Source organism: Rhinoderma darwinii, chromosome 1 (assembly GCF_050947455.1).
Source record: "Rhinoderma darwinii isolate aRhiDar2 chromosome 1, aRhiDar2.hap1, whole genome shotgun sequence".
In the NCBI taxonomy this organism is placed as follows: Eukaryota; Metazoa; Chordata; class Amphibia; order Anura; family Rhinodermatidae; genus Rhinoderma; species Rhinoderma darwinii.
In genome coordinates this window covers 535,735,143-535,750,456 of record NC_134687.1, presented here as the reverse complement: position 1 = coordinate 535,750,456, position 15,314 = coordinate 535,735,143, and the positions used below count along the sequence as shown (strand labels likewise).

General features: G+C 40.1%; 1 protein-coding gene across 7 annotated transcripts in view; it reads right to left on the bottom strand.

Moving 5' to 3' along the window:
* KIAA0825 (KIAA0825 ortholog) overlaps positions 1–15,314 on the bottom strand; it is a 430,680-nt gene that overhangs the window by 337,584 nt on the left and 77,782 nt on the right. For all 7 annotated transcript variants that reach the window (XR_012850533.1, XM_075837231.1, XM_075837243.1 and 4 more), the window contains one exon: positions 3,152–3,328. Coding sequence is in view for 6 of the 7 variants with exons in the window: in XM_075837231.1 (XP_075693346.1) it covers positions 3,152–3,328 (177 nt within the window). In the remaining variant the exon portion in view is untranslated. The remainder of the gene's footprint in view (positions 1–3,151; positions 3,329–15,314) is intronic.

Here is a 15,314-nt window from a genome sequence, read left to right as displayed (position 1 = left end):
TGAAAAAAATAAATCTTTGCGGGCTTGGAATTGGAAAAAAACTGCGATTTCTACATTGTTTTTTGGTTTTCATTTTTACGGCTTTCACCGTGTGGTAAAAACTACAACTTTACTTTATTCTGCGGCTCAATATTATTGTGATGATACCAAATTTATATAGGTTTTCTTATATTTTACTACTTTCAGAAAAAAAAAAACACAACACTTTGTTAAAAAAAATAAATTAGTTTTGTTTCACCACATTCTGAGAGCCATACATTTTATATTATACTGTGGAATGAGCGGGATGAGGGCTTTTTCTTTGCGGGACGAGCTGTCGTTTTTATTGGTACCATGTTTTGGTGTGTTTAACTTATTACATTTTATTTGAGAGCTAAGTCTCACTGTGCAAGTTAAATAATAGTATATTATAATAGTTCAGACTTTTACAGAAGCAGTGATACCAATTTTGTTTATTTTTACATTACTTTAGAGAAAAAATTGGAAAAGGTTGTTGTTTTTTTGAACATTCAATTTTTTTTTTTCACTACTAATAATACTAAAATACTTTTTTTTTAGACATTTTATTAGCCCCCCTAGGGAACTTGAACCAGCGATCGTTGGATCACTGGTACAATACACTGCAGTTCTTGGCTTAACAGAGGCAGAAAGAAGGAAGTCCTGGGGGCCTTTATTAGGCCCCTGGGCTGCCATGACAACCATCGGCACCCCCGATCGCATTGTGGGGGCACCGATGAGATGTCGGAGGGGGCCGCCCCCCTCTTTGAACGCCTCAGATGCTGCGGTCGGGATTGACCGCAGCATTTGAGGGGTTAAACGGCCAGGAACAGCAAGATCTCTGTTCCTGGCCGTTAGTCCCGAGTGTCAGCTGTAAATCACAGCTGACACCTGCTGAGTATGGAGCACGCTCAGCCCGTGAGTGCGCTCCATACTTACCTATGACGCTTATCACGTACATGATAATGCGACAAGGGGTTAAATACATGTGCGTATTTGGCGTACAATTTTTGACCTTGTAGCACACTAAGGCCGGATTCACACGAGCGTGTGCGTTTTGCGCGCGCAAAAGCTCCATAAAAGCCCCGTGTGTCATCAGCATATGATGTGTCGCGTGATTTTCGCGCAGCCGCCATCATTATGACACTCTGTTTTTATGTTTGTAAACAGAAAAGCACGTGGAGCTTTTCTGTTTTCATTCATAGTTTTTACTGCTGTTGCGCGAATCACGCGCGTCCCACGGAAGTGCTTCCATGTGCTGCGCGTGATTTTCACGCACCCATTGACTTCAATGGGTGCGTGATGCGCGAAAAACGCACAAGTTTCGACGCACTAGTTTCGACATATCTACTCCTTTGTGTTTCATTCCCTCACCTTTTTCACAATCTCTGAAAACATGTACAGACCTGAGGCCCTGTTCAAACTGAGATTTTTGCAGACGGAAAAATCTGCCTGAAAATTCCTGAAGGAATTTTGTGGCAGATTGTGACCTGCCTGCACTCTCTTTGCCACGATTTATGCGGTTTTTTGTCTGTGGTCATTGAGTGCCGCAAGCAAAAAATGGCACAAAACTGCTTTCTCTGCCTCCTATTGATGTCAATGGGAGGTCAGAGACGGAAAGGCCTGAAGAAAGGGCATGATGCTTATTTTTCCCGCGAGTGTTTTTTTCGCTCGCGGGAAAAAAAACGCCTCCGCCTCCTATTGAACTCAATGGGAGGCGTTTTCGGATGTTTTTTGGAACGCCAAGAAACTATGTGTGAACATACCCTAACACTTCTAACAGCGGAGAGTTTGGTAACATTGTATTCATCTTTGAGTTAACTACATCAGCAGCACAACTCTTTATTCTGTCCTAGGAGTTTTCTACAATGTAGCAGTATGGGATTCCAGGCTATTTGACTAGGAACCACTGTAGCAAAGTCTCAGTTGTGAGAAGTATAAGGGTACACACAAACGTACTGGATTTGTTGCGGATTTTCTGGCAAAGAATCCACAGTCTTTCCGCAAAATTCCTACAGAAAAATCTGTACATGTTAAGTGCAGATTTTACCTCTTCTACATTGAAAAGAGCGAAGTCCACAGTAAAGATGCAGAACAGAAATAGTATGATGTAAATTTATTAAGAGGTGCACGCCTCTTAATAATTTGGTGCATCTTTGGCTTTCCATGTGCCAGAAAATTAGATCTACGCCAGCTTTTTGAAAAGTGTCAAGAGATGTGAAAAGTCGCAATTTATAACGCAAATATGGCGGGCACTATAATTTGCGACTTTTCTACACCATAAAAGTGGTGTAAAGCCTTTTATAAGTTCCCACTCATAGTATATTAGGTTGCATAACATTTAATTATAGAATGTATGAGCATTATTCACATTGAACATGAAACCTGCATGCTGCGATTTGAAAGAAAATGCCACAAACCATAACGCTGTATATGTAGACTTTTAAATATTTCCCTATAGACTTTAAAATAACATCTGGCAACAGCGTATTTTACTTAAAAATCAAAGCAGTGAAAATACCATTGAAAATACCACGAACAACACAGCAAAACGCGTTGTGTAAATTCAGGCTTAATGTTTAAGTAGGTCAATATTAGCACTGTAGACATTGTTTAACCTTGTACAGTTTGTATTCTTTGACATTGCATTTCATCATTAAAATAATTGTTTTTTTTACACGTTACACTCACGGAAAGACAATCAAGGGGCTATGACAGTACATAATGGTAGTGAGGCAATATTGTTATGTGACAATTGACAAATAAAATAGAGGGGTGGCTTTAATGAGTATAAAAATGTTGTTTAGGGCAAACATTTAAGGGATTTTGCTATCTCGGACACTCATGGCATATCTACAGGATATGCAATAAAATGTCCGATAGATGCGGGTCCCACCTCTAGGAGCAGCACCTATCTCTAGAATGGGGTCCCCTGACTCCTGCTCTACCTTCTGCCGCCAGGCTTCGGCCGCTGACTAACGAGATGTCCACAGTCCCGATTCTTCTTTTCTGCTTCCTGAGGCGAAAATTGAAATGGCGCCCCCCAGATCTAGACGCACAACCCCGTGGCTGTTGTGCATCACTACCTGCCTCCTTCAACTTGTGGATACGCCTTTGCCTTGTACTCTCACAGATATTGGTGCAACACATTTACCTTGTACATTTCCCTTTATTTCTGGATAACATGAAAGAAACAGGATTTCCGAAGTCGTCTTCTCCACTTTTTTTTCAAGCCACAAGAAATGGCTAATGAGTGTTGACAAGGCTTGCAGTTGACTCAGCTGTAAGGGGGTATCAAAAGCTTTTTTCTGCTGATCCTCAGTATCCGGGGCTAAAAACAAAAAAGTTATTGTTTTATAATACAATAAATGTACCTATGTTTAGTAACAATACCATTGACATTTTCTTCTGTGTAAGCGAATCTGTATCAATAAATACATATAACCAATTTTATATAACAAGCTCTTTAGGTCTCTTTCACAGGCAGTATTTTGGTCAGTATTTTGCATGAGTTTTTGGAAGCCAAAACCAGGAGCGGGTCCAAAATACGGAAGAGGTGCAATCTTTCAATTAGACTTTTTCTCCGTGTAGGTTCCACTCCTGGTTTTGGCTTCCAAATACTGATGCAAAATGCTGACCAAAATACTGCCAAAGGAAAGAGGCTAAAGTCTCAGTATACTGTATGTGTGTGACATTTCCTGATCATCATTTTCTCACTGCCGGGTTGTAGATTATTATAATTAATTCTGCTGCAATAATTGCTGTAAGGGTAATTATCTAAACAAGCACGGACTTCCTTGGTAAGCCTGTATTTCTACACAGAAGCAATCTAAGCACACATACCTGCAGTGTAAAGCATGAGGGAGACATATAGTAGCAGCAGCATGAGTCACTGATGAGACAAAAGGTTTATTTCAGACTACCCCTCAGACCTCTTTTACAGCTTAGGTTGAGTTTACAAGTCACGGATTTGTCACAGATTTTTATTGAAGATTTTACCCCTTGCAATGCAAAAGGGTGAGATCTGCTTCAAATCTGAGACAACTCCGCTTTAGGGTATGTTCACACGGCAGCATCCGTTACGGCTGAAATTACGGTGCTGTTTTCTCCTGAAAACAGCACCATAATTTCAGCCGTAATGGCATGTTGAGGTGCTTTTCGCTGCGTCCATTACGGACATAAATGGAGCTGTTTTTCCATGGAGTCAATGGAAACCGGCTCCATTTATGTCTGAAGAAGTGACAGATACTTCTTTGACGCAGGCGTCTTTTTTACGCCCCGCCTTTTGTCAGCGGCGCGTAAAAAAAATGACCGTCGGCACAGAACATCGTAAGACCCATTCTAATGAATGGGCAGATGTTTGCCAACGCTTATGAGCCGCATTTTCGGACGTAATTCGGGGCTAAAACGCCCGAATTACGTCCGTAAATAGTGTGTATGAACCCAGCCTTAGACTACCATGCAGACAAACTGCAGCCACTGACCATAGCTGTGTCCTAATGAAGCAGAGCTAAAAAGCAGCCGACAATGAAAAAAATAAATATAAAACATCACCAGTGGCTTCAATATAAGTGAAATTGTTTTTCAAGTAACAATATCTAAAAAATATGCTGTTATTATTGGACTTGCTCGTGTAAGTTCATATCTTGCTTAGTGTTTATGTTCAGTGGGACACAGTTGCACACATCTGCCATTAAACACAAAGTATACTGCATGGTATATGGTTTTTTTAATATTACAGCAGAATTGAAAAGTAAAGGCGCTACAGGATCCCGATGCTTCCCGGCCAAACGTATGCCAAATAGTAGGCCTTTTGCCATATGTTAAGACATTAAAGTACATGGGCACATCAGTGTACACGTCAAGAGATTTTCCTAGTGTATATTTTTGTATTATTTCAGTAAATTCAGTCAATAATCTGCTGACTGATGTGTATAAAAACTGCCACATTGGATAGTCAGTGCTACAGATATAGTTACTCGAATTGACACTGTTGTTTATGAAATCCACTTACATCTTGATTGCTGCGTTAATTGCAGCGGAATTGCTGCGTTTTTCCGTCCGGAATTGCGGACGGAAAAAAACGCAGAATACAGTATCGGCGTAGTGGATGAGATTGTATAGATCTCATCCACACCCTACATAAATATTCTGTGCAGAAATTGGCCTGCGGTGCGTACATTTTCAGACTGCAGCATGTCGATTCCTGCAGCAGAAAGTGGACAGAATTGCTGCGTTTTTCAGGAGATGTTACCAACTTCCAGCATTTCGAAAGACGCAGCAAAATTACGCACCATTTTCTGCAGTAAAAAACACAGAAAATGGTGTCTTTTTTCCACAGCGGACTGCTACTTACAACGAAATTTCTGCAGCAATTTTCTGCAGCAATTCTGTTGTGTGTGGACAAGCCCTTATAGATACCATCGGTATCTATAATAAAAAGACACAAACTTCTATTTATCACACTGTTGTAAAAACGGTGCACATATCCAGGAACTTTAATCTTTGTGAATATATTAAAGAAACATACAGCATATGCGCCAACACTTTGCACAAATAACGCTTACACCGACACCTAGTATCCATTATTTAATAACTAAATATATTGAAATGACTGTAGCAGTAATGTGCATGATCGAAAGCTTGACTTTTACAGGTAGTGAAAGAATACACTGCTAATGCGCTTATGTTAGGATCTATGTTGGGTAACATATAATTGAATATGATCAAGAAAATATATACAGGCAATCCTTTGTCTCAAATAGTTTGATAATATTTTAACATATAGGATAATGTCCCTATTAAAAAAGAAAACACATCATCAGAAGTCACCAATAACATGAAATAACCCTTTAGAATGAAATTGAGGGAAAATGTATGCATGATCAAATCTTATATTCAATTTCAATTGAGACATTTTCGGCTTGACTGAAAAACTGGCTAACTAAATCTGATCATATTCTTCATAAGTTATTTATAAATCAGAAAAGTATAAATAACACATTATGTATGGGAAAAAGAACACCAAATGGTACAAAATAATAAAAAATTGGAGATACTGTATCCAGTAGTCAATTCAGATAACTGCAGAAAAGCTGAAACCTTCATTAAAGCAAACCTCCAGTCCCAGAACAAAATTATAACTCTAATTGTGAAGGGGTATATGGAGTAATATCACCTGGTGACCTTCAGTTGCGCCGCTCTGGCATGGATTTGCCACTTTGGAATCCCCTTTGTGTTGTCCCAAAATGGCCACAGTGCTTGATAGACTAATTCTAGGACACTCCTTTTGTTCTCGAATTGGCAAGAACTACCCACATGAGCAGCTCTGGCCAATCTGAGAACAGTGGGAGTGTCTCAGATTTGTAGTTTAAGAATCTCTGCAGCCATGTTGGAACAACACAGAGGATACCCTAAAATGGCGGATCCACGGCAGAGGGGAGGGCAACTGGAGGGCACCAGGTAATATTACTTCACATACACCATCATATTAGAAATGTTGTTGCGGGACTGGAGGATCACTTTAAGCCCATTAGGGCTTAAACTATTGACTCAGTGTATCCACCTTGCCTCCTCCTGCAGTAATGGTCAGTCATGGTTGCCGTGTCGGACCTAATTTGATTTGACATACACCCCAATATATTAATACCTTGGGGTCACCATTGTGTATAAACCTGACAAGTCTGGTTAAAGGGATGTCATCTTTGGTATTTTTCAATCTTAGGTCTGGAGATGCACCTCCTCAGCTGTTGTACTGTTTTGCCTATATAGAGTTTTGGGCAAGTACATATTGCTCTGTATACAACCCACATACTTTAACAAAGAATGAACGGTCTTTGCTCGTAATTCCTTCCATAAAATGAATTAGTAAAACTCTTGGTCTTTCGAATGAAGGGAGAGAATAAGCATCTTGGGAGAGAGTCATAATTTGAAGATTTCAGACATGTATAGCCAGGTTAAATTTTCTTTGACAAATAGTATGTAATACAGTATATGCTTCTAATGGTAGTTATAATATGAAGGACATGAGTATTTAGTACACACATAGAACAGTGAGGGAATAGTACATTGCAAAGGAAAAAATACCACCTTCCATACACTCAGAAAAATAACGTCACATAGTATTACCATGTTCATATACCACATCAGGAGGAGGGTTCTCCAAAATTGTCCTAAATGGTAAGTACCTCGTATGTTATAAGCAGCTAGGTCAGATAGAACAGCGTGAAGGACATATGGATAACGACCAACATTTGGAATGACAAAAAGCTGTCCCCCTTAGAAGGCGAAAGGTAAAGGCGCAAGTTATCAACTAGTCCTGCTCAACCTCCTATGATCCGAGGCTAGCCAAGTTCCCTACACCCTCAAAAAGGTAGTTCTAGAATTTGTCACCCATGCTGCCAGTTCCTCAAGTCTACAAAGTTGTGCTAATCTTTCGAGCCAGTGCTCCAATGTAGGAGGATCCTGCTATCTTCAAAGAGTAGGAATAAGTAATTTGGCTATGGATAATATAAGTGTGGAAAGATTATTATGTGATGGGGTGTAACCAGGTTGCGGAAGCAAGAGCATAAGCAATCCAGCTGAAAGCGTAAGAGTAGTGGAACAGGTTTTGTTAATGATGTCCTCAACATCTTTCCAAAATGTATATATTTTGAGGCATGACCACCAGGTGTGTAATAAGGAGCCTACATCTCCCTGGTACCTCCAACATCTATCATCGGATATTAGACACATTAGCATGGAGAAAATCAGGGGTGTGATACCATCACGTGATTAGCTTGTAGGAGTTCTCCTGCAGACGGATACATCTGGAGAAATCATGGGAGTATTTCAGAACAAAATGTAAGTCCTATTGTGTGAGATATAAGCGCAGGTCTTTTTCCGAGTATCTAATGTAATGAGGTTTCTGTGAGGATAGATCAAAGAAAAGACCACTATACAACTTGGATAATAACTTGTTAGGAACCGCTGGCAGCAAAATATAGTTCTCCAACCATGTTGGGTCAGCACATGGCTGAGTAATGGTAGCTACAAAATTTCGGAGGGGGAGTTTGAAATCCGCAAGTTGTATAGTATTAGGTTGTCCCAAATCAAAATTCTGGAACATAGAGGAGAGGGAGGGGGGACCCTGCGACCCCAAGAGCACGGAGACCTTCACAGGATGCAGTTTATTCCAGAAGTCGGCTGTTAAGTCCAGATTGTCTGCCCAGAAAATGAGGTAGGACACTCAGAGGAGCCAATGGAGAGAGGCGCCTTTCAGACATATTCAGAGCTTATGTACGTTGACACACCCTAAGTATGCCCCTAGTAAGAGGGCTACATGTATGGTTTTTAGAGAACGAGGTGGTTCGCACCCAGAGGAGGTGAAACTGGTTAGGACCTAATAGAGTACATTCCAACTCAACATGGGGCGATTTAACTTCGTGATTAGATAATTGTGACCATCTAGAAAGTTGGTTAGCTATACAGTACGTCTCTAGGTCAGGCAGAGAAATACCCCTGCTCTTTCTTCTGAATGAGTTGCGAGTACGCCAATCTAGGATGCTTTGAGTTACAAAGGAATTTTACGAACATGCTTTTGAAATTCCGGAAGTAATATTTTGGAATATATATAGGCAACAGAAGTAACAAGTAAAGTACTTGTGGCAAAACATAAGTTGCTAAGAGGTTCCTCCTTCCAAACCATGAGAGATAGGGTAGCTTAAGAGACGTTAGGAATGTACCAATTTTGTTAAACAAAGGCTTGTAAAAGAGAAGAAAAAGGTTGCCAGAGTAAGCTGGGAGCACCACTCCCAGAAATGTAATTGTTTTGTATGGCCATTTAAATGAGGTTTGCACTTGGGTAATAACATGAGGAGGAGTGTTAATGTTTAAAGCTTCAGATTCCTCTATATTCATTTTAAAATTTGATATAAAGCCAAATATATGTGTCCAAAAGTGTAAGAATAGTGGGAAATGAAGTCAACGGGTTCGTGATAAGTAGGAGTAGATCATCCGCAAAGGCCGCTAATTTGTATTCTCTTCCATTGACAATCAATCCCCTAATGTCCTCCTTTTGTCGGATGTGTACCAATAGAGATTCTAGTGTGAGTATGAAGAGGGCAGGAGACAAAAGGCATCCCTGTCTTTTACCATTGTTTATAGGGAAAGGGTCTGATAATATTAAATTGATTAAACTCGAATTTTGGCTGAGGGTTGTGAGTATAAAGAGAAAAAAATAATAAAATCGCTTTTATAAATGGGGAGGGGAATGCAAATTTTTCTAAAACACATGGGATATACTCCCAACTGAAGAACGCCTTTTCGGCATCAGCACCTAGGAGGACAAGAGGTATCTTCCTCTGTCTGGCCAATTGAATAAGATGACTCTGGAGACATTGTTTTTACCCTCCTGCTTCCGGACAAAACCCGCTCGGTCCTACTCTATGAGCGAAGGTAGATATTTAGCTATTCGTCTAGATAAGATTTTCACGCACCATTTGATATCATTATTCAGGAGAGAGATGGGTCAATAGCTCGCGCGGTCTTCCGGGTTTTTCCCTTCCTCAGGGATTAATGCTATGTAAGCTTCCAGAGCCTGACGTGGTATAGCCGACCCAGTCATGTATGAGTTACAAACCTCTAAAAATGTAGGTAAAAGTGTATGTGCACATTTTTTATAGTATAGAATGGGCCAACCATCTGGTGCTGGGCTCTTGCCTGATGTAATGGGCTTGAGACAGTCCTCTAGTTCAGCTATAGTAAAGGGGGACAAAAGAGCTACCCCATCACTGTCTGACAAATTAGGTAGACTGAGGCATTCAAGGAAGGATTTCATTGCTGAAGTACGAATCGGAGGGTGGTCTGTGGGAGTAACAGGCAATGTATGTGGTTGCAAATTATAAAGGTTTGTGTAAAATTGTCTGAAGGTTTCAGAGTTGATCCGTTCAGGAATACCACGGAGCCTGCTACAATTTTCCTGATCCTCTATCTGGAGATAGGCATTATTGAGGTGAGTGTCTGGAGATTGCATGGCTCCTTGTAGAACATCTGCATGATGGTGGACTGCGTCTCCTCCAGCACCTCAACCCTCTGTACAATGTGATGTATGTCTGACTTGATAGAGGACAATTATTTTAATACTGGAGTCATTGCTTGTGCCAGCGTTTTCTTTATGAAGGCCCTGGTAAAGGGCACAGGATCTGACACACCTGCAGCATCAGACGGATTACACGAGCTCCCCTCATTGGTCATCGTCTTGGTGCGCTTCTCTGAGTTTCTCTGTCGCCATCTTGCCTTACACGACCCGGGAGTAGTGCTTTTTCTGAAGAAATTTGAAAACATTTCTCCATTTCGGATTGGGATTTGCCGACTCTCGATGTACCCTGTGAATTTCCAAGCATGTCTTTGCTCGTGCGGGCCATTGCTAGGAAAATAGCTGCCCTAGGGCTGTAGTAGTCTGTCTCTCTGTGCGGAGCGCCGGGATCAAGCAAATATCACACAGAAAGGCAAGCTCTGCCCCCATACTGTATTATTTAAAATAGTAATAAACAAGTGTTTTTCCCCATCCCAAAGTAAAAGGACATCATCAATGTACCTACCCCAAAACAAAATGTGATTGCTAAAAACAATAAATCTTCTGGAAAAACATGAATATCTCACCACCACCTAAAAAAATAAATAAAAAAAAATTAGCATAGGTGGGAGCACAAACTGTGCTTATTGCGGTACCTTTTATCTGATAAAATGTACACTAACATGTGAAATTGTCAAGACTGGCAATATGAGTGGTCACAGTGACATTGATATTATGGATTATGGATCCTGGTGACAGTGTCTTTTGTGTCCTTTAGGCAATGTTCAAAAAAACGGTGTTAATACTTCATTTTCATAGGCACTAATGCCCTGAGTAAGACAATCATTTCCCAAAACAATAGGCCTGCCAGGGAAAGGGCAACATTCCTCATGGATTTTCAGCAATGTGTAGAATTTTGCAATTGTTGGATGAGGATTGTAAAGGAATTTAAATTCCTCTTCAGTTATGAGACTTATTGATATAGCCTCTGTCAATACGTGTTTTAATTCAAGTATGTATTGATCTGTGGGGTTTGTCTCAAAGACAACATAAGTACTCCTATCATCCACTAGTCTGTGGACCATCGAGATATAATTAGATCGATCTATAATAACGATGTTTCAACCCTTGTCTTGTTTGAGTATTAGATCATCATTCTTCCGTAGGTCATCAATTGTTTATTGTTCTGGAGAATAACAGAGTTTACATATGTATATATTTTTTTTATGTTTTGCAGCGTCTGCACAATAAAATAACTTTTTATTTAAATAATTGTTTTTTTGTGTCACCATATTCTGAGAGCCATAACTTTTTTATTTTTCAGTGAAAAGAGCTGTCTAAGGGCTTGTTTTTTGCAGAACGGGTTGGATTTTTTTTGGGTACTATTTTGGGGTACATGCGATTTTTTGATCACTTTTTATTCTATATTTTGGGAGGAGCGGTAACCAAAAAAATAGAGATTCTGGTATTGTTTTTCTTTTTGTTTTGTTTGCGGTGTTGACCCCTAGGGACAGAGACACACAGGACCCACGTTCATTGAACCCATCAGTCCTGCGGACTTGACGGATTCAGGTCTTAGCACATGATCATGATACAGCTGCTCTGCATACAGAATAAAAAGCAGCTGTATCTCAAAAAGTTTAAATTATTTTTAATAAAAAATAACTTTGCTACATATGTAAAGTTACTGCAAATCACTAGCCCCCACATAACAGAGGGAGACTTAGTTAAAGGTTTTCTACAAGTGAGGGCCAATTTAACTTAGTTAAACTAGGTCACCCTCTTTGTTGTGGGAGGTAGTTATTAACCCCTTAACGACGAGCGAAGGATATATCTGTCGCTCCGATCAGGTGGGTACTGCCAGTGTACCCATGCGATCAGCGGCAGGAGCACAGCTGTTATACACAGCCTGGCTCCTGCTGCAACTGCCGGAATCGCGCGCTCGGATTCCGGCAGTTTAACCAATTAGATGCCGCTGTCAAAAGCGTCAGCGGCTTCTAAGGTGTTTGACTAAGTATACCAAAGCATTATATAAGCAATCAGCAGATCACAAAATTAAGTCCCCTAGTGTGACAAAAAATAAATTAAAAAAAAGGATACAGTTAAAAGTTTATGAAAAAAAAATTAAAAATAATAAATTACAGTAAAAATAAAATAAAAACACTTTTTTCCACAAAAAGTAGTTTTATTTTGTAAAAATGTAAAAAAAAAAAAAAAAAGGTAACACGTACACATATATGGTATCACCACGATCGTAACGACTCAAACAATAAAGTTAATGGATTAACCCGTTAGTGACCGCCAATACGCCTTTTAACGGCGGCCACTAACGGGCTTTATTCTGATGCATATGCCTTTTTACGGCACTGCAACAGGATAAAGTAAACAGAGCAGGGAGCGTCAAATCTCCCTGCTCTCAGCTGCCAGAGGCAGCTGAGGGCTGGGGGCATCCCTGCTCGAACGTGTGAGATCGATATAAGTATCGATCTCACCCGTTTAACCCCTTAGATGCGGTGCACAATGGCGTGCACCGCATCTGAGTGGTTTTGGAGGGAGGGAGCTACAAAAGTATTGCAGTGTATTATTATAGCGATCGGAGAATCGCATATTAAAGTCCCCTAGTGGGACTAGTAAAAAAGTTAAAAAAAAGTTTAATAAAGTTAATTTTAAAAAAATGTGAAAAAAAATGAAAAACCCACCTTTTCCCCTTACAAAATGCTTTACTATTAAAAAAACAAAATAAAGTAAAAAAGTTACGCATATTTGGTATCGCCGCGTCCATAACGACCCCGACTATAAATCGATTACATTATTTAACCCGCACGGTGAACGCCGTAAAAAATGTAATAAAAAACTATGGAAAAATTGCTGTTTTCTGTGAATCCTGACTTTAAAAAAATGTGATAAAAAGTGATCAAAAAGTCGCATCTACTCCAAAATGGTACCAATAAAAACTACAAGTCAACCCGCAAAAAAAAAGCCCTCATACAACCGCATCGGCGGAACAATAAAAAAAAACTTATAGCTCTTCAAATTTCAGTTTTTTTTTATTCCCCCCCAAAAAAGTTAATAAAAGTTAATCAATAAATAATATGTACCCCAAAATGGTGCTATTAAAAAATACAACTTGTCCCGCAAAAAACAAGACCTTTTACAGCTATGTCGACGCAAAAATAAAAAAGTTATAGCTCTTGGAATGCGACGATGAAAAAAACGTAAAAAATGACTTGGTCATTAAGGTTTAAAATAGGCTGGTCATTAAGGGGTTAATTAAACCGCCGGGTGAACGGCGTAAAAAAAAAAAAACACGCAAAAAAAATTCCTTTTTTTCTCCCATTCCCACCATAAAAAAAAAAAAAGTTAATCAATAAGTCCCATGTACCCCAAAATACTATCAATAAAAACGACACCTTGTCCAGCAAAAAACAAGCCCACATATAGCTACGTCGACGGAGAAAAAAAAAAAGTTACGGCTTTTGAAATGCGGCGATGCAAAAACAAGTACCGTATTTTCTGGACTATAAGACGCACCCAGGTTTTAGACAACAGAAAATAGGCAAAAAATTATTTGTTAAAAAATAATTTATTCTGTTTCACCACATTCTTCTTTTTTTTTCTTTACACATTTTATTAGTTCCCCTTGGGACTTGAACCAGCGGCCACTTGATTACATGTTGAGTTACTGAAACCGCGTAACTCGCTGAGCTACGCTGTTTCACTAACTCTCATTGTAGTGAATGGCAGTTATGGAAGCAGCGTAGCATGCGAGCTACGCTGTTACTGTAGCTACTACGGGAGAGTACAGAAAGCTAGAACGGGGTCTGTATTTGTTCTGCAGCTCCATAGAGATCAATACATAGCCGCTCGCACATGCGCAGAAGAATCACATTCATCTCTACGAAGCTGCCGGACACAGAACGCGGAAGTCAAAGCCTCTCATGTAGCGCTCTTGGTGAGTTTCGGTCCCCGTTCTCCTTATCGTTGGGGGTCGGACCCCCAGCGATCACACATGTACCCCCTATCCTGTGGATAGGGAATACATGTGTTTTATGGCACAACCCCTTTAAACCTCCAGGAACAGCGAAATTGCTGTTCCTGGCTGTTAGAGCAGCATGTCAGCTGCTGACACCTGCATTGTATGAAGCGTTTTAGACGCGTGAGCCTGCTCCATACATCACCCCACCTCTGCTCCATGATGTGTCGGGAACGTCATGGGTCGGGAAGGAGTTAAGTAATAAAGTGGTCAGCGTTTTTTTTTTAATGTTTTTTTTTTGCAAACGTAGGAAAACATAAAACCTCTACGTATTTGGTATTCCCATAATCGTGCCGACCCATTGAATAAAGGTAACATGTTAATTATGCCGCATAGTGGACGGCGTAAATTTGTAACGTGAAAAGCAATGCTGGAATAGCCGTTTATTTTCAATTCTTTCCTAAAATAAAGTTAACAAAAGTTAATCAATATATTATATTATATGCACCCAAAAATTATGCAATTGAAAAATACAACTTGTCCCGCAAAAAACAAGCCCTTATACGGCTATGTTGACGGAATAAAAAAAAAAAGTTTACGACTCTTGGAATGCAACAGTGAAAAAACAAAAAATAATCCTTGGTCATTAACGCACAAAATGGCCTGGCATTAAGGGGTTAAAAGTGTCAGTGTCATCACAAGGTGAGGATCTCAAACTGTGTACAGTTATTATGGTAATGCCTATCGTACAGCCATGTTTTTTCTTTATTAATAAAGTTGGTCTATCTGCCGTATGTGGCTCCTTTTCATATGGATCTGTGTGACTCTATGTCTTGACCGTAGTCTCAAGAATAGTGGTGGAGTGCACAGAATGCCTTGATCACAACATCAACTGTATTCGGGTCCAATTGGATGGCTGTGGCAAATACCCTCCACGAACTAACCATGTTTCCGATGGTGCACTGCACAAAGTTTCTTGTCCTGGCTCAGCGGATGATTAAATAATCTCCTCCGGACATTCTGTATCCTTTGAGGGTTTGGGCGTAACAGGTTGGGCATCAGAGGAAATGCCACATCTGATACCATCACAAAGATGACTCGACGTTTGCAGCACCCAGGTGTCCCCAGTACTGCCATAGGAACCAACATCAATGTCAACAAATTTGTACTGTGCATCCGTCACCGCCATCAGGACCACAGAAAAATATTTCTTATAAATAAAGAAGCGTTATCCTGAATGCAGTGGCTGCTGCCCCATTACATGTTTACCATCACTACAGCTATGCAGTT